The sequence below is a fragment of the Canis lupus genome, chromosome 8, assembly GCF_003254725.2.
Source record: "Canis lupus dingo isolate Sandy chromosome 8, ASM325472v2, whole genome shotgun sequence".
NCBI lineage: Eukaryota > Metazoa > Chordata > Mammalia > Carnivora > Canidae > Canis > Canis lupus.
In genome coordinates, this window is record NC_064250.1 from 1638422 (window position 1) to 1664462 (window position 26041).

The 26041-nt window shown below is 55.4% G+C and overlaps 1 protein-coding gene across 3 annotated transcripts in view; it reads left to right on the plus strand.

The window, feature by feature from the left end:
- SLC24A4 (solute carrier family 24 member 4) overlaps window positions 1-26041 on the plus strand; it is a 170153-nt gene that overhangs the window by 110474 nt on the left and 33638 nt on the right. For 2 of the 3 annotated variants that reach the window (XM_025467799.3, XM_025467801.3), the window contains 6 exons: window positions 101-175; window positions 2767-2792; window positions 4373-4426; window positions 5922-6064; window positions 9992-10161; window positions 13820-14024. In XM_025467799.3, coding sequence (XP_025323584.1) covers window positions 101-175; window positions 2767-2792; window positions 4373-4426; window positions 5922-6064; window positions 9992-10161; window positions 13820-14024 — 673 coding nt within the window. The remainder of the gene's footprint in view (window positions 1-100; window positions 176-2766; window positions 2793-4372; window positions 4427-5921; window positions 6065-9991; window positions 10162-13819; window positions 14025-26041) is intronic. The other variant, XM_025467800.3, reaches the window with a different exon arrangement.

Genomic DNA, 26041 nt, shown 5'->3' on the forward strand with positions numbered 1-26041 from the left:
GTCCCTGCTCCCGTAGGGGCCGGGGGCAGTGAGAAGGCCACCCCATACCGGCACCTCTGTGTCCCCAGCCAGCAGCAGCTGACAGCCCTTCATTCGGCAGGTGGTCCGTCTGACATGGTGGGCCGTGTGCCGGGACTCCGTGTACTACACTCTCTCTGTCATCGTGCTCATTGCTGTGAGTTACCCCCCGACCTGGGTGTGGGCACAGACCCCCGCCCATCGCCATCCCCAGCACTGTGACCAGAGAACCCACAGCACCCCGACCACGGGGTGTGCTGACTGCACCATGCAGTCACATTGACCAGTCCCCTCACCACTGCGTCTCCTTGTGCTAACACCCCGGTTATGGAGCAAATCCAGGGACCCCCGCAAATGGAGAAGGCAAAGCATGTGTCATGTGGTCCACACGGTCATGTGCAAGCACTTTGCTTGTCGGGCACCCTCAGGGTTTCACTTAAAGCCCTTTTCCCGAGGATCACAGTTTCTGGATTTACAGCCAAGTGCAGAGCAGGAAAGAGAAGCTGACATGGTGTCCAAGTGGGCAGCCGGGGGACAGGGTGAGAGTCAGAAGGGCTGGGTCTGTTAGTGGGGGAGGTGAGGGGACTTATCCCCATCCCCCCAGGGCCAGGGTGACCTCATGGCCATGACATGGAAGCACCTGACCAGGCTACTGCTGAGCTGAGCGCCGTGCCATCCCTGGGGGGCATTCAGTCCAAGAGGTGGCATGAGGAAGGCCTCACCGGGCAGGTACACAAGGTGTGCCCAGATTTCTGGGATGTGCTCCAGAGGGCCCGTTCTCAGACTGGCAAGACCTAGAGCCAGCCATATAGGACAGTCCCATCCCTTGTATCCCATCTATTGCTGTATAACAAGTATCCCCCAGCGGCTTAGAATAGCGAGCCTTTGTCACTCTTGTTTGCGGATCAGAACCTTGGGGGTGGCTTACTTGGGCCTCTGCTTCAGGGTCTCTCATGCACGTTGGCCGGGCTCCTAGGCCCCCTTGGGTGAGGAGCCCCTTTTGGGGTCCCTCGTGTGGCTGCCGATGGGCCTCTGACCCTTCCTGGCTGGCTGCCCAGCCATGCCGCACACACCACACCAACCGGCTTCCGTGAGAGCGAGGGTAAGGAGGTACCAGCATGGAAGCCACAGTCTGTAGTCTGTGACCTCATCTCAGAGGCGATGACCCATCACTTTTGCCATCTTCTGTGTGTTAGGAGCCAGTCCCTAGGTCTGGGGGCAGTGGCGTGATGTCAGACCGGGACTATGGGAGACCACTGGGGCCCCAGCCTACCTCAACCCCAAAAATGAAAGTTACATATGAGATAAGTTACCTGTACAGTTTCCAAAATTAAAAAATCAACATGGTGCCCAAACTACCAAAGACCAAGATAATTTATGTAAGAGGACACAACTTTCAGCATGTAAGCGTTTTGCACAAAGATGCTACAACACCTGCTGGTGTCATGTGTTGCCCCCTGTATAGAAGATCTCTGAGCCCTAAAACCACTCACACACACTGAGGCCAGATGCTGCGGGCACCTTGGGCCCCATGAATGGGGCCGACGTTGATGACGTGATTTTCCAGAGTTAGGAAACCCTCCTGATAAAATCCCAGGCAGAGCCACGTACAGTTGTCCTTCGATTCCCACGAGAGCCGCCACTCCAGGAAATTAAATATGTACTAAAACCACATAAAAGTACTTTGATTTATAAAATGGGGTTAAGTTCTGGGCCCAGGCCTTCCCTCCCCTCCCTGCCCCACTTGCCTGAATGTTTAACAAGACATTTAAATAAGACGTGTGTCCAGTGTGAACAAACTCTCCTGATACAAGGAGCTCACGTGCCCAGGTGGTCAGTGCCTGGCCTTGGCTGCCTCTCAATGCTGGCAGCCCTCCACTGGGTCATAAAAACTAAAATATCCCCTGTAGATGTCCTCAAGTTCCCTGGGGCCGGGGATGGGGGGCAGGCACTAGGTGCCGCTCTATTGTGGGCACCTTCCTCAGAGCCTGGAGTCTGGGGAGCCTCACAGCCGTGCCTGGCCAGGATGGCCCCCCGCAGCAGCTCCTGTGCGCTGCTCACTGTGGTGGCCAGCAGACAGGCACAGCAGGGCCCCTTAGTCTCCAGCATAGTGGGGAGATACAGCCCTTCCATCTTTCTGCATGCACAGGGCCTGGCTGGGGTGGCCCCAGGATTCCCCCCTGGGTCCACAGGGGCATCAGTTGAGGATGGCATCTGTGCCAGGGATGTGAGGTGTGGTTGTGGGACCAAGTTGGGGCCCCCTGCAGAAACCCTGGTGTCCCCACATCAGCCCTGGCCTCCCTTCAGATGCTGCAAGTGGGTCCTTTGCCCTTGAGAATCTCCTAAGGGGTTACCTTCTATTTTATCATTCTTCTCCCTCCCTTATGCACAGGGACCACAGGTGGGTAGGTAGGCAGGTGCGTAGGGACACAGGCAGATGGGCAGCTTTTCAGTTGCTGAGAGTGTTGATTTCAGCAAGTCTGTTCCCTGACTCACGGCGGGGGAGCCCTGCCCGGCTGGCCCCACACACTACACGGGCCCCAGTGAGGGCTGGGTCCTTGGGAGGCGCGCACGGAGCTGGAGCCACGGCTGTAGCACCTGCAGCCAAGGAACCCGGACCTGGACAGAGGAGCCTGGCCTTGTGTGGAAACCTCAGGGCAAGGAGTGTGAGCTCTGGGGGCTTCAAGGGTCTGTGTGTTTCTCTTGGGTTCAATCGGTCCCCCACCCTTTGTTCCTTTTTCTTTCCAGTTCATATACGATGAAGAAATTGTGTGGTAAGTCTCACACATTTGTTTTTTGTTCCTTTTCAGTTCCTGTCCTTCCTCACTGGGTGGTATTTAGTCTTTTTTGAGATCATTTTTTACAAACGTGAACTTATGAACGCGTGAGCGTACAGAGGCATCATTCTAAGCAGTCATGCCTTTATTGTTTCTGAGTGACACAGATGGTTTCCTCAGTGCTCCTGCTCTCTAAACAACAAAACGTATTGTGAAGCTAAGATAATGAAAACAGTACATTTTCCATCGGGTTAGATAGAGGCCAGAGTGCACCATGGGACCGAGAACCCGACCATGGGCCCATTTCTTGACCGGGAGATGTGACCGGTGTCATGCCAGGCAGTGAGTTGGGGAGAGGGTCTCAGACAGGGGTCCCTAGGGACCTCTACAGACCAGATTAGTGTCTGATCCCTTCCTCACACTGTATACCAGAACGGATTTCAGATGAATCAAAGATCTCACTGTAGATGCCTGTGGCCTCAGTCAGTGGAGCATCTGCCTTCAGCTCAAGTCCTGATCCTGGGGTCCTGGGGTTGAGCCCCAGGTCAGGCTCCCTGCTCAGCGGGGACTCTGCATGCCCCTCTCCATCTGCTCCACTCTCATGCTCGCTCTCTCAAATCAATGAAATATTTTCTTTAAAAAAGCACTAAAGATTTCAGTGTCCCATAGCAAAGTTAAGCAGAATGAAATGTAGGGACTGCCCTTCATGACATTGAGGTGGGAAGTGATTCCTTCACTCAGATGCATAGCACAGACATGTTAAAGGAGAGATTGGTGCAGGTGCCATCTAGGGTGTGGATGGACCATCCATCAGCCACAGAAATGTTCCCCTCGTGACAGGGACTCGGGGCCAGCATCCCATAGGCGTCTGTTCCTGGGAACATGCTGAGGAGGCCTCGCCGAGGCCTTGAGCAGCCCAGGTGCTGTGGGCCCCTGCCTGGCCCCTGACCCTCCACGTGGGCCAGGCAGCTGCGCACCACCCAGGGGGAGGGCTCCTTCTCTCCGATGGAGTTGGGGGTGGCGGCAGCAAGGTCGTCAGCACAGAGGGAGGTCCTGAGACCCAGCACATAGTGGGCCTCAGGTCCATGTTTGTCAGAGCACCAAACACATGGAGCGTGTGCTCCCAGACCCCCGTGGGTGGGGCACAGTGAGGCGCATCCCAGGGAGGCCCGGCCCGGAGGCTGCTCTCTAGGCAGCTCAGGGCCCATCCCACCTGTCCCCACAGCCTTTCCAGTCCCTGGCCAGAGGGTTTCTTAGGATCAAGTTGCATGACTACAGGCCCCTCCCCTCTGCAGGTCCTGGGACGAGGTGGCCCGGTCCCTCTGTCGTCTAGGTAGCTGGGGGACGCTGCCTGAGCCCTGCAGACGTCCTGGAGCTGAGAGGAACCCCCCCCCCAGCCCTCTCTGTCCCCACGAGGGCTTCAGATGGCAGGATGGCCTCAGGCTGGGGGACCCCCGCATGCCCGGGTCTTGGGTGGGGAGGGAAGCAGGATCTCCTGTGTCGCTCCACCTTGCCCCTACCCCCCATCACCCTGGGGCCGCACCTACACCCTAACTACCATCTCCTTTCTCTCCGAGGTGGGAAGGACTGGTGCTCATCGTCTTATACGTGTTTTACATTCTGATCATGAAGTGAGTATCTCTTCTCACCTCCCACTGGGCACACTGCCACCTTGTTCCACTTCCTCTCCAGCCTCCATTGGTGCCCCAGCCCTGGGGGGCTCCCTCCAGGGCCTTCCCACACTGCAAGGGGGTGCCGTCCCCACCTGGGCTGGGGGCATCAGGGCCGGAGGCTGCAGGATGCAGCTGCTCCAAGACCGGGAACAAGCATGGCATCTGTCCTTCTGTGGTCCGGGCCGTGCCTCCCCACCCCAGGTGACCGCTCCATGTCACTGTCGCCATACATCCTCTGATAAGGTGATACTGCTCTTCTCAAAGAGCCAGGCTGCCTTGCGTCTGCTCCAAGCTTCCATACAGTGTCACCGGCTGGGGCTGCCACCACGCATACCTGTGGGGTGCTCCACCTGGTGGAACGACGGTGAAGGCCTGGGTCGGGGATGCTGCACCCTCGCAGCTCCTCGGAGGCTGCCGGGGCCACACTGAGAAATATTATTCAGCCATAAAAAGAGAAAGGGATTCTGTCCCTTGCTGCAACATGGACGGACCTCGAAAACACACTGAGCGAAGGGAGTCAGACACCAAAGAACAAAGCTTTTATGATTCCACGTGGGCAAGGGACCCAGGAGGTCCACAGAGACAGAGATGAGCCAGGGCGTGGGGAGGGCGGACTATGGCTTAGTCAACCTCCGGGCACAGAGCTTCTTGGGTCGCTGAACTGCTTCTGGAAGTCCTCACCCGATGGCCCCCAGCACTCTGTGCCTGCAGTCACTGCCAGGAATTATTCCCTTGAGAATGGAAAGCAGCTAAAATAGTAAATTTTATACCAAAAAAGTGTTTCCACGTTTAAAAACTGAGGGAGAGGGGACTCCCATGAGCTGGTCCTCTTCAGGTTTTGCCATCCTGTTCACACCGCCAGCAAGAATTAAAAACAACCCCGAGTTTTAGGAGAGATTGTGTTGTAGGAGACTCTGAATCCCCGCATCAACGTCCGACATGTACAGTGTCATGTGCAAATGAGTGACCGGCTGTCCCAGTGCAGGAGCTTGTCCTCACAGGACCCCTCGCTCCCTGAGCGCCTGTCGGGGCAAGCACCTGGCTGCGAGCAGAGCAGTGCTTGCCTGGCCCACCTGGGCAGCCCTCAGGGCAGGAACTCCCTTCCTGCTGGAGGGAAGGGAGCAGCCTGTGATGCCTCCCTGAGCCTGTCCTTGCCACTGGCCTGAACTTGTATTAGGGCAGGCTTGGGACACGGGTAAGGAGGCACCAGTCAGGCTCCTAGACCAGAGGATCCTTCTGCCCCAGGGAAGCCATGAACAACTCAGGGCGCAGGGCTTGGGACCCCACCTCTTCCTGGGGTCCTGTTGGAGCCGGCAGCTCAGCTAAGAGCTCTCCCCTACACCTGCTGCCACGGACCACCCTGGGGCCTCTGACCGTGTGCTCCGGGGGGGGGCAGCCCCACTTGACCCGCCGGCTGTCTCCCGCCATGCTGACCCCCTGCCTTGACTTCCAGGTACAACGTGAAGATGCAGGCCTTTTTCACCATCAAACAAAAGACTGTTGCAAACGGCAACACGGTCAACAGTGAGCTGGAGGATGGTAATGATTACTGTGATAGTAGCTCTGATGACCCCTCCGTGCCATTGCTGGGGCCAGGTAAGGCTGAGCAGACAGGAGGGCCCACAGCATCCCACGTCCTCACTCTCACCTGCCATCCCTGGGCCCTATACGAGAGGAGGCTCAGATTTGCATTTGCGTAGGAGGGACAAGGACGAGGAGGGCCAACAGTGTTGCCCAGGGACTTGCCCCAGCATCCAGAGGGAGGCCCCCGGCCCATGGGCTTTCCTGAAATGCAGTGAATGAGCTCTCTGAGCTGTCTGACCCATGTACCTGGCAGGGGGCAGGAGGCTTGGAGGACTGGGGAGGCAGAGAGGGAGCAGGCCTCCCTGTGACGTCTCATGCGCCAGTCCCATCCTGGTGGAGGCCCCCATTCTCGGGAAGACCCCTGGCCCATCAGCCGGAGGGGCAGCAAGGTCTGGGAGGGCGGCCACAGGGCTGAGCAGGCGGGCCCAGCCCCAGAGGGCCCTGCTCAGGAACCTCGTGTCTGCGACATCCCTTTGGCCCCTTCCTGAGGCTCTGGGCCTCCTGCCATGTCCCCCACAGCCTCCTTGAGCTGGCCGGCTGCTGCTTTAGAAACCATGCCCCAGTCTTCGGTTTACTAAGTGGTTCCCCCTGTGGGGCAGCCACCAGCAGGACAAGGGCCTTCCTGTGCTTCCCGCCAGGTCCCAGTGAATGTCACGGCTTGAAGAGTTTCCTATAATGACGGTCATGGGAAAAAGGATGAGGCTGGCTTCACCAGTGTGACTGGGGCCATGCCACCCAAGGGTCCTGGGCGAGCCGCATCTCTCCCAAGGCGACTTTGACTCCTTCATTGTGTCTGACAGGCCCCTTTGCCTGTGTCTGGGACACGCGGGAGCCAAGTCCACCCTCCCGGCCCCTCACTAGTCTTCCCCCTACAGTGATGGAGGCTGGGGCTCCTTCCCCAGGACGTCAGGCAACTTTGTTCTGTCCAATCTCAGGAACCCCTGAGGGAGGAATCTGTGGCAGGTGCTAGAGGGAGGAAGTATTCCCCCGTAGGGAGGAGGAGGAGGAAACCCTTGGCATGCGGTGCTGACCTGTTGCGGCCCGGCTGCCAGGGGCCCGTGCGGATGCTCAGAGAAGGGAGGCCCGGAGAGCCCGGGCTGCATCCAGGACAGCGGCCCAGGGGAGGGGCCTAGGGGCTGCTGGTCTGCACAATGGCTCCACAGATACGGGGCTGAGGTCCCCACACATGGTTTCTCAGGACAGAGGCCAATTCCTGCTGGGCTTGTAGGTGGAGACTGGTGCTCCCGAGCCCAGGGGCCTTCCTGGAGAAGGTCCAGGTGGGGGTCATTCAGCCGGCAGGAAAACCCCAGTTCCTCAGGTGCCCCGAGAGAGATCCCCGCCTGTGTGGCCGCGGGGGAAGCCCCTTCTCACCAGTGCAGCCTTGAGTCCTGGCCCGTCGCCAGCCAAGGCAGGGGGATCACAGTGTAGGCCTGCAGGGGAGAGGTAGGAGGCCCCAGGGTATGTCATTGTGGGGTGCTGTCCCCCAGGGAGACTTAGGCAGGAGCCCTGCAGGGATGGACAAGGGGGGGCTCAGCAGTTTGCCCTTTCCAGTGGGCTCCTTGTGAATCCTTGTGGCCCAGAGCTCCCCTCCCCGTACTCAGCCTGCAGTGGGCCCCGCCTGCCCCCACCCAGGGAGCCCAAGTTTGCAGCCCTGGACTGTCACAGGCCCATGGACCCCACACAGCTCTGGCTTTCCTGTTACTGCCTTTGGGATGTTTCCCGTATCAAATCTAAATACCCTGACCCCGTCACAGGTTCTTGGCCGCATGATGACCACTCTGTAAAATGCCCTCTTGCACCTCTGTGCTCTTCAAAGGTCATGTGGTCCTTTTTACCAAATTCTCGGGCCAGTTGTCTCTCCTCTTTTTTTTTTTTTTTTTTTTTTTTTTTTAGAAGAGGGGAGGGAAATAACATCCCGAAGCTTTGTCCTTCATTTAGATGTTTGGGTTTTTCTAAAACCTTACACATTTTTCGCATCATGCCTCAATTCTGCTCGAGACAGCAGAGGAGCTGATGCACCAAGGGAAGGTCTGTGGGACAGAAGAAGGCACCCCCTCCTCTGGGGCTCCCACAGCTGCTGGGAATCCAGCATCATTGTCAGGTGGCCTGCACATGGTCCGACAGCCAGGGCCGCTGTAGCACGCGGCCAGGCTTCCCCAGCCTGGGCACATCTTAGGCTTGGAGCCGGGAGGAAGGAGGCGGCCCCCCCGGGGCTGGGGCTGAGTGAAGCGCCAGAGAAACAGTCCAAAGGGGGTTTCTCTCTGGGCAGCCGCCCATGGCTTGGCCGAGGCACTTTATGCTGCCACATGGTGACAGCACCAGGACGAGAGGCCCCCGGGCAGCAGTTATCGAGGCTTTTGCTTCAGCGACCAGGGCCCCCAGGCTTCCCATGTTCCCCCCGGGCCCCGTGTCGGGGCTGGCCCTGTGGCCTGGATGGAGCCTGGAGCCTGCAGCTGGGTCTCTGCTGTCCACCCCCCTTGGAGACAGAGGCACCCGGGAGGAAGGGGTTCTGGCCCGCAGTGGCGAGGGGGGCCCAGGGGTCCTGTGGAAACTGGCCAGGAGAGGGGCCGTCCCCAAGGCCGGGGCCCTGAGTGTTGGAGCCCCTGTGGCAGGAGCCCGTCTACTAACTCCTTCTTCCAATAACCCCCGGCACCTTGGCCACCCCGAGAAGGTGGCCCTGGCCCTCAGCGTCCACCGCAAGCTAATCCCCTCTGGCAAACCTCTGTTGGCCTTTGTCTCCTTAACTCTTCTCTTCTAAATTGTAAGTAATCTGCTTTCCTTGGAGCGGTAACACCTGCATCACAAAGCCAACCCAGGACCTCCACGCCACATCTTCTCGGGGCGGTGGGCGTCTGCCTCTGACACCTGCACCTGCAAGTCCTCCCGGCTTCTCTAACCCCACACCTCCTGTCTGCTGAGCCTTGCTGCCTGTCTGGTGAGGGTGTGGTTTCTGGTGTGCGTTTGTTCATGTGGGTGCCGTTAACTCGTGTAAGGGTTTGCTCTTGACCACTCCTGCCCGGGAAGACCCCTGACCAGGACCCATGTGAAGGGGTTGGGGGCGGGACTGTCTGCTGTGACGGCCCCTGGACAGGAAGGCTCCACCTGCCTCGGTGGGCTGTGCTCCGCAGTGGTTTCCCTCACTGCCCCCTGGGGCTCCTGACGTAGATGCCCCTGGATGCTGGCCCTGAGCGAGTCTGTGAAGGCTGTGAAGGGGACTGAGATCTGGAGACATTGACTCCTCAGCCTTGTGAGAGGAAAGTGAAGGGCCGGAGAGAGCAGCCTCCCTGCCTAGGGTGTGTGTCTTACCGGAGATGCCAGATTCGGCCAGCAGCTGGCTGCACGCCGTCAGCAAGCAGGCTATCCTCTGGGGTCCCTGGTCTTGTCCAGGGCCTGTGAGCCGCAGGTCTGCCCTCACTGCCACCTCAGGGAGGGCTGACGCATCCTCCCCTGCCGGGTGGAGATGGTAGTTCAAACAGAGCGGATGGCCTTCTGGGAAGTTGGGAGCCAGCGCCGGCTGGTGCTTTCTAGCGTTTTCCATCCCTGAGGGCCCTTGCTGAGCCTCCGCCAGCAGACGGAAAGAAGGGGCCCCTCACAGCCATGGGCAGGGAGGCGGCAGGGGCCCTATGTGAATTTTAGCCAGGCTTTCCTGGGAGGTGAGGACGAGGAGCTGAGTCAGGATGGGCTCAGCAAGAGGGGCACCCGCCCACTGGAGGGCTACATGCAGAGTGTGTGCTGGTGGGTGGTCCCAGCCCGGGACCCCGGGCCTCGGCTCTCACCCCAGCATCAGTAGGGGTCTGCTGGGACTGATTTGGGCTCCCTAGCAGCTGCCCAGACCCCAGCCGAGGAGGCCTGCGGTATGCGGGGAGGTGCGTTGGCCCAGTGCTGGGGTGTTGTCCAGGAGGGATGGCCGCACTAACCGTGGCCTTGTGTTCGATACAGTGAAGGAGGAGCCGCAGTACAGCAAGAACCCAGTGGTGATGGTGGACGAGGTCATGAGCTCCAGCCCTCCCAAGTTCAGCTTCCCGGAGGCAGGCTTACGCGTGATGATCACCAATAAGTTTGGTCCCAGGACCCGACTGCGGATGGCCAGCAGGATCATCATTAACGAGGTGAGTGTGTGCAAAGGGCGTGGAGAGCCAGTAGCCTTGCACATGTGGTGGGGCTTGTAGGACACTCCCCGGTGCTGCCACCACGGTGTCCTGGGCCAGGCTGACCTTTCTTGCCACAGCTGTTCAAGGAAGAAGGCCCAGCATCACTGCGGGCAAAAGTGGTCCTATCTGCAGGTGCGTTATGGGGCAGGCCTCAATCCAGTCCTGCCCCCGATGGGCCACCTGGCATTCCCTTGGGAGCTAAAAGAGAGCTAGTTGGAGAAAGGCCACTTGGAAATACGGATTATTTCCTAAAGGTGTTGTTTAGGGGGCACCTGGGGCGCTTAGCAGGTTGAGCGTCTGCCTTGGGCTTAGGTCATGACCCCGGGGTCCTGGGATCAAGCCCTGTGTTGGGCTCCCTGCTCAGGGGGAAGCCTGCTTCTGCCTCCCTCTGTTGCTCCCCTTCTTGCACATACACACGTGGGCACGGGCGCCCTCTTTCTCTCTCAAATAAAATCTTTACAGAATAATAAAGTGTTATTTAGAACAAAAAATGAGCACACATCTATTTCCTATGGATAGAACAATTCTAGAAGAAAACCATGAACATGTGGGGATTCCTTTTTGCTCTGTGCCCTCACATTCTGCTTGACATCTGTGCCCTTCTTTCTCACTTGGAAAACAAATAAGTTTTAATGTCACTTAACGTGCAGACAGTGTAGGCAGAGCTCTAAGGGCTTTTACCAACTTCTCTCCCATCTTTGGCACCTGTGTGCACCCAGGGGTCTGAAGTCCTCATCCTCACACCCAGGTCGTTTGCAGAGAGCTCGAAACTTTGATGACTAATCATCAGTCATTAGCACATCAGATGTATATGGAAAAGATGATGCAGGCCCTAAAAGGCCTGTATTTTGGACATTTGAGGGTGTTGGTGTTGGGCAGGATGCTCACAGCACTGAAACCTTGAGGGACACAAAACCCCCAAGATGCATGCCTGTGGGCTGGCAGTGTCTGGGGCAAGTTCATCAGGGAATGCGAGGTGTGTGTGGGGGGATAAATAAAACAAAACCCCCAAATGCCCAGTTTCACAGTTGTTTCTTAAGACCCTGAGTCTCGTTAAAACATTCAGTCACTTCAACCCCTGAATGTTGGAGATATTTCCAAAGCCACAGTGGGCTCGCACTCGAGGGACGGCTGCTGTCATTTGTTCATCAGAGAGGATGTGGCAGCTGTGAGGGGCTTACAGGGGGTGTGAGGAGGGAGGCGTCCCTCTGCTGTAGGGCTGTGCCCACTGCCCTCACCCGCGGCGAGGACACAGGGCGAGCTGCCGCAGGGCACAGGGTATCAGCCCCTCATCCCCAGTCTCACACCTGACCCGGTTGTTGAGCTGGTCAGCCCGGCTGCTGAGTGTAGGCAGGAGTGGGGTGTCCTGCCTGTCACATAGTGGGAGCTCCCTGATGACCTTGTGAAGCCCAGTGTGTCATAGACGCACAGGGATCTGCCCAAAGTCACATGGCTCCCAGACGGCAGGACAGGGATTCCCACCCAACCTGAGTCTGACTACAGCAGTGGGATCAGGCTCATTGTTAGGGCTCGCCGAGGCCGCCCCCTTCTTTCTGTATTTCTGTGCCCTCTGTGACAGCCAGCCCCTGCTTGCATCACTTTGAGTGGCCTCATCCAAGTGGCGATCCTCTGAGCGGCAGGTGGCAGCCGCCAACCCCCCTCCCCCCCCCCCCCCCCCCCCCCGGCCAGTCTTTCTCCTTGAACCTAAACCTGCATAGAACCTCTCACCCTCCCTGATGTAACCAGGGTTCCAGTCCTCACCGTCTTCCAGTTTGTCTTGCTCAGCGTATGAACCACACCTCCTTTGTGTTATAATCTGTGCCCTTTTAATAGAACCCCAGGTAGCTGTGGCTGGTTTCCCAGGTACAATTCTCAGTTGATTCCTATTAAGCCAGAATCACAACCTCTTCCCGTGGCTGTCATTCGTGTTGCCATCAAGTCATGCCTCCCTCCTTAAGGTCTGTCCTCACATAGCTAGATCTTCCTGCTTGACTGCAGGGGTGACCTGTCCTTTCGTAATCCTTGGGTTTGCATTCAGTTCACAAAATACTGTGCCTCCACATCCGAGTTTGAATCTCAGGCATAGACCTCCTTGCCTTTTTTGGTGGGTTAAGTGTGGGGGCCATGCTTGTAGGAAAAGAATGTTTAGATTTTCAGCACATCCGGGACCTCATGATGTAGGAGCCCCTGCCTGACACCAGCACCAAGGCAGTTAAATGGTCAGTTCTTTTTTTTCTTTTTAAGAGAAAGAAGATGTATCCATTTTAATCATGATTGATTTTATTTCCAGTCCTGCGTGGGCAGGCGTGGGGGATACCTTCACGCACACTTGGTCCCCCGGTGAGGAGCCAGGCGGGCACGTGGGACAGCCATCACCCCCAAGGCCACATGCAGGCAGACCTACAGGTGTCCGCAGTCAGAGCTGGGAAGGGGAGCTGCGCACACATAAGGAAAGGGGAAGCCTGCCGGTTTCCTGTCGCGTGGCCTCTGCCTGGCCCTGGAGAGTAGGAGCCCACAGATCTGGCGAGGAAAGTCGGCTTCCATGTGCATGGGAAGGAAGTGGCCTGGTTGGTTTTGCTTCAGGGTGGGATGGGGAAGAGGACAGGAGGGTTCGGGGCACAGCCATTCCTGAGACGGCAGAGGCCATGCTGCCCATGTCAGAGGAAGATGCACACACAGGGTGGTCAGCAGGACGATTCAGGTGGGAGGACCACCCCAGCCACGTGTCCGCAGGGACGAGAGCCCATCGAGCTTCTGATCCGGATCCGCCTCTGATGCCAGTAGGAAGTGGCTCGCATGCACCTTCTCTGTGACCCAGAAACTTCCCTCCTAAATACCCAAGACCCATGGGCGTGTTTGTCCAGAAAAAGACCCGGGCGCCAGTGTTCATCGCCACGCTCGTCATAGCAACCGGAGGAGAGCAGCTTGGCAGCGCGTGTGGGTCATTCATACAAGGGACGTGCTACCGCCGCGAAGAGTGGCCGTGACCAGGTGGTGCAGCACCACGTACGGACCCACGGACCTGGAGAGGGAGGGCCCACAGGCACAATAATACACTTTGTTTGCATTCGTTTATGTGCAGTTCAGGTTCAGGAGCAGCTAACGGAATGTTTATGAATGTCAGAGTGGTGGTCACCTGGATCACCTAGGGGAGAAGGGGCGGGTGAACCTGGGAGGGGCATTAGGGGGGCCTCCCGAGGGGCCATGGCTGTGGAACATCACTGAACTGACGCTTCTTCTAAGTGTCCTTTTTTGCACAATAGCCTGTTTAAAAAATTAAATATCTAAAAAAGTGTTCAGGACCTTTCCCGTGACTACGTTCAGGCAGCTTGTAAATGTCCACCAAAGGGGTCAGAGTGACCTCTGTCACCCGGGGTCGTAGGCTGTATGGCCTGGTCAGCCCCAGAAGGGGGGCCTGGGCCTCTGACCCACCCCAGAGGCTCCCCAGCATCAGTCCCCCTGCAAACAAGCAAACTTAGAGGGATGGTGAGGTTCTTGGGCTGTTCCTTGGGTGGGCTGATTGCCAGGGAGGCTTCTAGAAGTCCTAAGGGCTGCATTCCTCCGCACAACACTTTGTCCCCTGTTCCAGCGTCTGACTTGCCTTCTGTCCATACAGCGGCAGAGGCTGATCAACTCGGCAAATGGTGTGAGCAGCAAGCCGCTTCAAAATGGGAGACACGACAACATTGAGAACGGAAACGTCCCTGTGGAAAACCCTGAAGACCCTCCGCGGGAGCAGGAGCAACAGCCCCCGCCACTGCCACCACCCCCGGAGCCAGAGCCGGTCGAGGTTGCCTTCCTGTCCCCCTTCTCTGTGCCCGGTGAGTTCTGGGAGGGGGAACAGGTCTTTAGGATGCAGATCTGGGCCGGCAGGGCAAGGGTGGTCATTGGGTCGCTGGCATTCTTTGCAGCCGGTGGACAAATAGGTGGTAAGTGCTGAACTGTGGGCTTGCACGGCCGTCAGGGTGTCAGGGAGCCAGACAGTGGGCCAGCTGGAGACTCAGGGAGGCCCCGCACTCCTGAGGACCCAGCACCCTGATGTTGGCCGACAGGCTGTTCTAAGGCCACACATCACCCGTAGTTTGATGTTTTCTCCCCCTAACCGTCAGCTTTCTGCATCTCACTGGAGCGTGCCCTCTGAAGCCCAGTGCCCTCCGACTGCTGGCGCCTTGGTGACCTCAGCTTCTGCTCTTCCCTTTCCCTCCTCACCGTCCCTCTTAGAACACACCCGGTATGCCTTGCCTCAGGACCTTTGCACTTGCCAACTGCCCAACTGCTGTTCCCAGTGGTCCTTAGGGCTCACTCCTTCACCTTCTGCAGATCTCTGCTTGAATGTCACCTTCTCAGTGTGGCCTTTCCTGACTACCCTGTTTGAAGTATTATGTATATATATATATATCTTTTTAATTTTCTCTCGTGTGCCTCCCTCAACCAAAATACCCCCTCCACCAAGACAGAGATCTTCGTCCACTGTGCTCCTGCCTGCCACATGGTAGGTGGTTAGCAGGCATCTGTCCAGTGAGTTCCCGCTACAGGAACCCAAGCACACCTGCTGTACCTCCCTCTTTAGCCCACTTTCCAGGAGGCACTTTGAGTCCTTGGTGGGGGATGAAGACCCGGTTTCTGCCGGGGTTTCTGCCTTTGGTGTCCTGCCACCCAGAGGGCAGCAAAAATTTCGGATGTTCAAGTCCAAGCCTTGATGTTTTTCTGGAAAGACTTCTCTGTTCAACATCAGGCTCCTCACGTAAGGGACAGCTCTGCGGAAGAGGGGCCTCTCTGACCCTTGGGCCCAGGGTACAGGGACTCCTGCCCCGGGTACCCGGCGGGGCTGCCCCAGCCGGGGTCTCTGCTGCCAGGCTTCCTGGGATCACAGGGTAGCCTAGGGGTCCCAGATGAGGGTCTCCAGGACCCAGCTCCCTGGCTCTTCCGGGAACGCAGGGTCTGGTTGTAGGACACGACATTTCGAGGGCTGGCGCGGGATGGTGGGGGTGGTGGGGGTACGCAGGGGAGGACCGGCACGGGGCGCAGTGTGAGGGTGGACGCAGGGTGCGGGCATCGACATTTCCAGACCTTCTCTGGACAATTCCTGGGAACTGGGCCAGGGCTGGCGCAGTGCCCCCAGTGAGTACCTCCCACCCCAGCCTCCTTTTGAACTGAAATTCCCTCCCCCCCCGGGGTCACAGGGGCCCAGCCCTGGGATTCAGCTCCCCTCCGGCCCCCGGGTCCCCTCTGTGACCAGAAGACTGAGGAGAGCTGTGTCTACGAGTCCCCACCAACCCAACAGCCTGGCTGCTGGAAGACTGGCTCAAGTAGCTCGGTGTGGGCTGCAGGGTCCAGGGCATGCAGGCGGGGGCGTGGCCCCAGGGGCAGGGTCTGGGCCATGAGAGGAGAGGGTCTTCCAGACTCTGGGAGTCTGGGTCAGGTCTGATTCGGATATGCAGGGAGGGAAGGTGTCGGTGCAGCAACGTCCCGGGGGGCAGCGTGTCCAAGGAGCCAGGATGGGGCCTACCTAGTGCTTTTCCCTCTGCGTTCTTGAGAGTCCAGACCCGGGTCCAGAACTGGAACCCCAGGTACCCCCACACAGCCATGCGTCATCACACACTGGCTCGCTTCCCCTCCCACGTCCACACAGGGCGACAGGGGCGTGGGGCTGCGGGCACCCAGAAGCTTCAGTTCCTCGGGGGCAGGGTGTGGAGAGACAGGCAGCCGGGCCCCCCCCCGCCCAGGCTTTCCGGGGATGAGCGGCCATGCCATGAGCTGTCCCCTCCAGTCCCCGGGGCAGCGGTTGGCAGAGTCCCCATTTTGCGGACATGGGACCCTATGAGGCCATGGCCCTGCCCTTCACCAGCCACTTCACAGGAGCCCTCCAGCCCAGCATTGATCGCCATCTGGGGCCCTACAGCAAACCCGGTGGGGTGGGGGTCCTGCCCTGCTGGCCCCTGCTGCACACACAGCCGCGGGTGAGGACCACACAGCCTTCTGTGTCCTGGGAACCTTGAGTTTGGCAGCATGGGGGTGGTGGACCCCAGGGCTTGCCCTGCCTCCCTCATCCTTGTTCCTGGGACCTGGCCTCCTGGTAGAGGTGGCTATGGGGGATGGGGTGTTGCTCCCTGCAGGCCTGGGGGCGGTCCTCCAGAACGTTCCTCAGGGCTCAGCTCAGAGCAGTGCCAAGTGCTGGGAGTTGCTGTCCAGGGCTGCCTCCTCGTGGCCTTGGGAAGAGGCCGGGTTTCCTGTGTGCCTCGGTAAAGCTCTGTCCCCCTAGGTGTTCCTATGGCTCTGTCCATGTATTGCCACAGCTCAGTCCTTCCCCCTTCCCTGTCCTGGCCTCCTTGGAGGACCCAGCCATGCATGGGACACCATGGGGTTGCTGCCCTGGCAGTGTGGACAGTGGCCACAGTGTGGACGGTGGCCCTGGCAGTGTGGATGGTGTGGGCAGAGCTGTACGGGAACATAGACAGGGGACGCAGTGCCCGTGACAGAGTGCGCAGCTCTGGCTCCAAGCCCTGGACGGCCTATTCGTGCTTACCTGGTCCTTCTGGTTCCTCTCTGGTGCTGGCGTCACAGTGATCTGGGGCTGGCGGGTGGCCCCTGGGCACATGGGGGGCAGAGGGAGCTGGGTCCCAAGCTAGGCCCAGGGAGGAGTCCCGGGCTAAGGTACTGGTAGTAGGGGTGGAGATGGGTGGAGGGAGGGAGCCATCCCCCGGTGGACCTGGAACCAGCCGCGGTGGGGGGACTGACTGGGGGCGGGTGGGTCTGGGTGCAGATCTGTGACCTGGGGGAGGCAGGCAGCCTGGGAGGCAGGCCTGGAGTCTGAAAGTCCTGGGTTTAGGTTGGGGGTCTGCCTGTAAGCAGCAGGTGGCCCCGGGGACGCGAATTCTCCCTAAACCTCTGCTCTTCATCCACATGATGGGAGCCACGAAGCCCATGTCCCGGGGCTGTTGTAGGCAGTAAGTGAGATCTTTAGTCGCAGTCTCTGGGCACCGACTGGGTGGTGGGTGGGCAGGAAATGTTAATTTGGACTACTTTAATCACGTTGTTTTCTGCTACATCCGGCTTCTCATGTCTCTCCTTGTGTGGACATCAGGCTATGTTCTAGAAGGGTCACAGGTGCCAGGTCCCCGGAGGCCTGGAGTGGTGGTCGCCCTGAGGGCAGGGAGAACCTGCTGTGTGCCATGGACCCAGCTCTGGGCACTTTGCAGACAGGATGGTTCTTTTCAGGAAATATGTGGGTATGAGACCATGGTGGGCTTCAGGGACACAGGCGGGAACACCTCAGCCACAGTCCCTGTCCTTTGAGAGCTTGCAGGTGGGCTGGGGAAGCCACGCAGCCAACCACAGGATGCGTCACCTTCCTTTATAGCACTGCTGACAGGTGGAGGAAGTGGGCCCATCCCATGCCCCCTGAGCTGTGAGCACCATCGCAGGCTGATCTCCTGGGGAGCCCCAGGCTGTCCTCCGGGGGCAGGTGGCCCCAGGTGTTTCTGTATTGGGATCTACAAAGCAGTGCAGCTCCCATCAGGGGACAGACTGGGGTGAACGTTCGTTTTTCCTGAGTCCAGATCCCTGGAGGTGTTTGGACAGTAACAGGAGGTAACCCTGACCAAGCACTTGCTGTGGGCCAGGAGGGGGCTTACATGGAGCGCCTTGTTGAGTCTACATGACAGCCCTGGGAGGTGAGTGTTCTCCCGTTTCGTCTGTGAAGACACCGAGGCACAGATAGGTCCTGCAGGGGGAAGGGGCAGAGCCAGGGTGTGCACACTGGCCCCAGACGTGCGTGGGCCCAGCACTGTGGTCCACCCAGGGGATGGCAGACACTGTACGCGGTGAGCAGACTAATGAAGTCTGGGCCTTTGGGGTCTGATGTGCTCCCAGTGGGCCTTGGGTGGCGCAGCTGGACCTTCTCTTCCTCTATTCTAATAAAGCTCGGCACAGGCAGTCTGGAGACCTGGGGATGCTCTGAGGCCTTGCTCTCCCTACCCCACCCCATCTTCCCACATCTATGTGGCTCGGCTCTCAGAAGAGCCTTTTTAAAACCCTGTGCAGGGGCGAGGGGTGGTGCTGCAGAAATGGAGCTCTAGAAACCCGTGGGCATATTCTTGCCCCCGAGCCCCTCGGAGCATCTGTGGCAGTGGTGGAGATGCCAGGTGCCAGGGCCCCGGGGACTCATAGGCCTGGGTGCAGGAAACAGGCTCAGATGCCAGTCAGGACTTCCCAGGAGTGTCCTGGTCTTCACTGTGGAGCATGGGAGTCAGTGCACAGCCCAGTCAGAACACGTGCAGGTGGAGTGGTTTGTGTGTGATTTATTTTTTTTAATGTAATGGCTTTATTTATTTATTTTTTCATTTTAATTCCAGTATCATTAACATGTGGTATTCCAGGAGTTTCAGGCGCCCCACATAGGGATTCAGCAATTCTCTGCATTGCCCAGGCCTACTCATGCTAAGTGTGCCCTGCATCCCCTGTAACAGCTTTGATATGGAATTCACTTTCTGGAATATTCGTACCTGTAAAGTATATAGCTGCCGGGTTTAGTATATTCACAAAGCTGTGCAGCCGTCACCGCAATCAATCTTAGAATATCTTTACCAACCACCTCCAAAAATAAAAAAAAACCTTCCCCGTTAGCAATTTATGCCCATCCTTCCTCCCTACCCCCATCTCCTGGCAACCACTACCCTGTCTCTTCAGATTTATCCATTCTGGATGTTTCATAAGAATGGGATCACATCCCATGTGGCCTTCTGTGACTGGCTGCTCTTACTCAGTGTGGTGTCAAGGTTTAGCCATGTGGTGGCCTGTCAACACTTCATTCTTTTATATGGCTGGGTAATCCCTTGTGTGGACACGCCACATTTACCCACTGTTGCGACACATTTGTATTATTTTCACTTCCTGGCTGTGGTTGGTTTACAAGAACATAATAGAGAATAGTGAAGATAGGAGCTCAATTTTTTTTTTTTTTAATCTAAATGGAAGCAATTTCCCTCCAGGTCTCTGTGGTTAGTGACAAATTATGGGAAGGGATGGTAGGAATTTAAGACCTGCTGCCTCCTTCTGTAACGTGGGAAACCGAGTCCCAGAGAGGGGCCCAGGCTTCCCCCACGGGGCAGAAAGGCCAAGCCAGCTGCCCTGGACGCTGCTCCATGGTGTCCCTGCAGCCAAGCCAGCAAAGTGCAGGGGGAGTGGGAGGGGGGTAAGGCTCCTCACGTGCCAGCAGCACGAAGCCCACAGAAGTTCCCCTGAACTGAAAGGGGGACCTTATTTAAAACTGAGGCTATAGGGATGTGTTGCAGATCCCAAGAGCACAGAAACAGCTGGAGTCATCGGGGCGGGCCTTGGGGCCTCGTGGGTGCCCCTTGATGATCCTTGTCTTGGTTTTCCACGTATGCCTGTCACACTGGCTTTCACAGATTCAGTCCACACAGCAGGCCGTGTCCTTGCATGGACCCCACGCTGGCCGTGACTATTCCGGCCTCCCTCATGTAGCTCACTGGTGCGGCACCTGAATTCTAGAGTCTCTGGAGAAAGAGAGAATGCTGTTGGCCCAGAGGCTGGGAGTCCACCCCCGGTCAGCCCGTGGTGCCAGCCAACATGGCTTTGGTGGCCCCTAAGAGGGTGGCTCTGGGAGACAAGGGCCTGAGCACCTGCACACCTGCATCTCTGGTAGGATCCCTGACCACCGCCTCTGCATCATCAGGAGATGGTATGGGTAGCCCATTGCTGGCACAGGAAAAACAAAATTAACGCAGAGGTGTAAGTGTCTGATGTGATCACGGGAAGGACACTAGTCTGGGCACTGGCGGTGACTGCAGAGCCTACCCCCTGACCTGCTTGCTCTGCTGTCACACCAGGATCAGGGCAGTGGGAGCCAGGAGGCCACAGAACTGTTGAGGTCAGGGTCTCCCTGTCAGAGCTGTGAGCCAGGATCCAGGAGGCTGCTGCCGCAGCGACACAGACTAGGCACTGGGATGGTGACTGGGCCTCCAGACGGTCTCTGACGCCCACTTGCCAGCACCTGGGCGTAGACAGCCTACAGCAAATCCCAGGGTCCCCAGGGCCCTGCTTGACAGGAATGCATCCAGATCAGTAGACAGGCATTCCAGCCCACCTCAGTTCTTCTCAAAATTGAGAAGTTCTTTTGAGTGCAGACCTGGAGCTGGAACTCCAAGGGAGTCTGGGAGATGCCTCTGCAGATGCCTGACCGAGGGTGGACTGGGAACTGAGGGCCAGCTCAGCACATCCCCTTCCACGGGAGCCATAGCTCAGCAGGGAGAAATCCTCTTTACTAACAATCCACCCTGGACCTGCTAAGGGACCTGCGTGGCACTGCCTCAGGGAGATGGAGGAGAGACGGAGCCCCAGCATCCGGCCTCATCAGGACTTGCCCTGGCCCTGGCACTGTGCCCAGCACCTTATACTGGGAACTTGGGGTCCTGCCCAGCAGCCCTACTGAGTGGTTGGTAATGCTGTTGCCCCTTCTCAGAGGGGCAAACTGAGCCTTAGGAGGCTGCACACAGGTGAGTAGGTGCCATGGCTGGGGCTGGCCCCCAGGTCTCCCAACTCCAACGTGCTCTTCTTTGGCACCATGGTTGATTTGGGCCGGAAGAGCCCTCTGCTCGGCTGGCACGTTGGCTCTAGGACACAGGGGGCAACAGGAAGGAAAGGGAGGGAAGAGGCCCCATGCTGAGACTGTGTGGTGTTTAAGCACTGGGAACCCAGCAACCCCACCTGTGTGGAATGTGTGAGGCCAGAGGGGATGCCAGAGGGGATGCCGGCAGGCTGGGGGCCGGTGGGCCTTCTTGACTTTCTGGGTGTTCCGCGGATTTGCAGTCTCTCATTTTGTGCTCCCCAGGGCCTCCAAATTCAGACAAGACCCTCAGAGGCTGGGCAGTGAGCTCAGTACTTTCTGCTGTACTGTGGTCTCCCCTCAGTTCCTTGAGGTGGGTGAGGAGGGACGGTTACCCACCACCTCACAGAGGAGGACGTGAAGGCTCAGGGAGGAATACCCACTGCCACACAGCAGAGACCGCAGACAGAACTGCCCTTTATGCTGAAGCCTTGAGATCCCTGACCTGGGGTCCAGAGCTAGCTGTAACTTGGGGTATTCAGAATGAAGGCATTGATGCACCAACCCCAGATGACCTCCCAGCTCTGGGACCCATGTATATCAGACAGAGTCTGTGGGGGCCATGGGCACGTCTACAGGGTTGAGGTGGGGCCCCAACCCTGGGAGCTCAGCCCCCTTCGGTATTACCTGGTAGGTCTTGGTCTGTGGGTTAGATCTGTGTCCTCTTCCCTGTGATGACAGCCTCTGCTGTGGGGAAGCGTGACCAAGGTCCCAGGGGCCAAATAATGTTCCCTGACTGTTCTAGTGCATGGGGGAGACCAGGCCAAGGGCTCCCCCTTGGAGAAGGCCTGCAGACCACAGACCCCAGAAGGCCTGCAGGCCTCTACCCTGGATGGCCAGCAACATCTCCCAGACCTTGAGTCCTCACACCCAGCCCTGCCTTCCTCATGTCAACCTCCAGCAGGGCCTGCCCCTGACTTTGCTGAAGCCTGGTGTTTACTTTTTCATCCTCCTTTCCGTTCTTATCCTCCCTCCCAAGCCTCAGCCTGGCAGCTCAGCATGTCCTGGCCTCCTCTGCTTCCTGTGGGGCCTCTGCTCACCCTTCTGGTGCCCTCAGGATCAAAACCCACCCTCCAGAATTCAGGATGGGATCATTAAAAGGCTTTGGTATCGGACTTCTGGGTCTGCCGGTTCCTACCTTCCTGATCTGAGACTGTTCTTTGTAAAACCACCCAACCAAGTGCTTGATAATAGTGCCTGTTAAGTGGAGTTAATGTGGTCGTTAACATCAACAATAGCTAGAATTGAGTGTTCACTCTGCACCAAGTGTTACTCTAAACATAGCACATGTGTGGGCTCATTTGCAGTGTTCTAGTAGCACTGTGAGGCAGGAGTCATAGTTCTCCCATTTTACAGATGAGAACACAGAGATAGAAAGTTTCTATACTTTCCCAAGTCCATACAGGTAGCATATGTCAGTTAACCATGGAGCTTCTGGCCACTTGGAAGGCGATCCATTTAATGGCAAGTCTACATTTAAGGATAAAACAAAAATGTATTGAGAACTAAACATTATTCCAAAGTTCATTTGCCCCATAGAATAAGAACACTTTAATGGTTTCCTTTCTCAAGAGGATTTTTCTGTTTAGCTCACAGCCATGAACTAATAGTATGAGGCTCTAGTTGGACCGTTGTCGCCTCTGCCAGCTGGTAGATAGCAAAAGGACTTCCATGGGCCTTAAAATCATGGGACTCAGAGGGCAGGCAAGCAATACAGCACAAAGGACTCAGGATTTTTAAACTTTGAAGACCTGCATTCAGGTCCTGGCACTACCTTTCAATTTCTGAGATATTTAAGTCCCTGAATTTCACCAAACCTCGGTTTACTTACCTATGAAACAGGGGAAATGTCCCCTAAAAGTTGACATGAGGTACAGAGCTTTTGTGAAAACCACTCCCAAGATGTGAAGCATGACACAAGCGTTGGGTAATCATCAATCTTGCCCTGACAGCGCTCTACCTCATAGGCATTCCCCTGCCTCCCCCCAAAGGCCAGCCTGGAGGCCGCTGACTAGCAAAGCAAGGTCTGTTTGTGGCTCTACGTCTAATTTTCTGTGGGACTTGGCACAGTTCATTAACCATGAATCGTGTTTTTCTCTTTATGAAATGGAGTTAACCAAATGAAACCTATTCCAGGAATGCAGGGTTGGTTCAACATGCAAAGAACAATACACCCCATTGCTAATGAAACCACATGATCATCTCAATAGAGAAAAAGCACCTGACAAAATCCAACAATGTTTCTTGATGAAAACCCCCCTACAACAAACTTGGGAATAGAAGCAAACTTCCTTAATCTGATAAAGGGCATCTACAGCAAACATCATACTTCATGGTAAGAGACTGAAAGCTTTTCCCTCCAGACCAGGAACAAGAAAAAGATACCAGTCCCACTACTTCTGGTCAACATTGTGCCAGAGGCTCTAGCCAGGGCAAATAGGCAAGAAAAAAAAATAAAAGGAATAAAAAGCATCCAGATTGGAAAGGAAATATAAAACTATTCATAGATAACATGATCTTGCATCTAGAAAATCCTAAGGAATCCACAAAAGACTGTAAGACTAAACTTGCAGGATACAAGAGTGTACGAATTTAAGTTGTATTTCTGTACATTAGTAATTAATCTGAAAATGAAATTAAAACAATTTATTATAGCATCAAACAGAACAAAATACTTACGAATGACTTAACAAAGGTGATACAAGACATGCACACTGAAAACTACAAAATACTGTTGAAAGATAATAAAGATCTAAATGGAAAGACATCCCATGTTTATGGATGGGAAGACTTGAAAATCTTTTAAATGATACAAGTACCCAAATTGATCTTCATATTCTGAGCAATCAAAATCACTGCTAGCTTTTTTTTTTTTTCCGCAAGAGATTGTTGGGCTAATCCTAAAATTCATATGGGAATGGGGAAAACCCCCAATAGCCAAAGCAATCTTGAGAAAGAACAAAGATGGACTCATCCTGATTTTGATGTGGTAATAAAGATTGGTTCTGGATTAAGAACAGAAGTGTGGATCAATGGAATGGAATTGAGAGTCTTGAAACACACCTGTGCATTTAAGGTAAAGTAATTTTTGGCAAGAGTGCCAAGACCATTTGGTGGGGAAAGAATAGTCCCCCAATGATTATGATTGCCACATTAAAAAAAAAAAGTTGGATCCTAAACTCACACCATACACAAAAGTGAATTCAATATGAAACAGAGACCTCAGTGTAATAGCTAAAAATATGAAACTCTTAGAGGAAAACAAGTGTCTGTATTCATGACTTTGGATTTGACCATGGATTCTTAAATATAACAAAATCATCAGTGGCCGAAGGAAAGCTTAAATTGCACTTCATCAAAATTTAAAATGGAATGTGAGAGGACAGCTGATAGAGTGGAATAAAACATTTGTAAATCATATTTCTGATAAGGGTCTAGTATCCCGATTACACACAGAACTCGTAGAACTCAACACTGAAAAGACAACCTAATTTTAAAAATCGGTAGATGATTTGAATCAATGGTTCTCTAAAGAAAATATACAAATAGTCCATGAGCAAGTGCTTAACATTATTGGTCATCAGGGAAATGCAGATCAAAACTGCAATGAGATATCACTTCAGGAGAATGAGTAGATTCAAAAGAGACAGCCCAGTGTTGGCAAGGATTTTGACATATTGGGACCCTCAAACACTGCTGTTGGAAATGTAACATGATACGCCTTTTGGGAAACGGTCTTCCAGTTCCTCAGAGTTAAGCATGGAGTTACCATATAATGTAGCAATCCCACCCTCGCTCTGTGCCCAGGAGAAATGAGAGCATATGTCTACACAAAAACTTGCACATGAACATTCATAGCATCAACCATGGTTGCCAAGAAGTAGAAAAAATCCAAACATCCCATCAGGGGATGAACGGGATGGGCAGACCAGTGTATCCATAAAATGCAAGGTTACTCATCCACACCGAGGAATGAAGGACTGCTGTGTGCAGCAACGTGGATGAACTTTGAAGACACATGTAAGTGCAAGACCCATATGGGAGGCTGCCGACTATGGTTCCACTTAGAATGTCCGAGATAGGTGAATCTTCTAGAGACAGGTTAGTGGTTGCCAGAGCTTGAGAGAGGAAGGGAATGGGGCATGGTTTCTAGTGGGTACAGGTTTGTCCCTTCGATAGCTCAGCTGGTAGAGCGGAGGACTGTAGTGGGTACAGGTTTTCTTTAGGAGGTGATGAACACCGTGTGGAATTATGTGGTGGTGACTGACTACACAGCTTTGTAATATGTGAAAACCCACTGATTGTGTATTTAAATGGGTGACTTTATGTTAATTTTATCTCCATTCCTTTAAATATAGAGTCCATCAGAAGTGGTGTTGCCCAACGTGTGACCCCATTCCAGACCTGCCAAACCATTAGCTCTAGGGAGGGATCTAACAGGCTCTCCAGGCAATCCAGGTTTACACTCACGTTTGAGGACCACTGGTCTAGAGCTATAATCCCTAGATTGTGCAGATGCCATGGGGTCTATGAATATCTGGATTGTGCAGTGACACAGCCCCACGTGCCACAAGTTAACCATTCCCTTAGCCGAGTGTCTAGGTGACTGTCCAAATTAACCTGAAATTTGTTTTTTATCAACAACTGCATCCGATCTTAATTTTTGTCTCCAGCACAATTAGCCATCTGTTCTGTTACAGTTCGTTTTAAAGATTTTTTTCATGTAATTATATTGTAATTTTCTACTTCAAAAGGAAAACCTCACAGCTTAGTGACACAAACAACTACAGCCCTTCTTTCTCTTGCTTGTGTTTGCACATCAGTGGGCCTCTGTGAGGAGCATCTCCTCTGAGCTGGAAGGAAAAGCAGTGGGTGCCAGCAGGGGCTCCTGGTGGTTGGGAGGGGGGAGATGTCCCTAGGTATAGACATCTGTAGCTATGCCCTCCCAAAATTGTTTTACCCATGAATGAGTCCAGACTTTTTTTTAAAAGGGGGTGCACACACAGTGGGGGAAGGGGCATAGGGAGAAGAAGAGGGGATCTTAAGCAGGCTCCATGCCCAGCGCAGAGCCTGATGTGGAGGTCAGTCCCATAACCCCAAGATCATGGCCTGAGCTGAAATCGAGAGTTGGACACCCAACTGACTGAGCCACCCAGGCACCCCAGTCTGGACTCTTTTAATTTCAGAGGAACCCATTTTGGGCTGATTTAA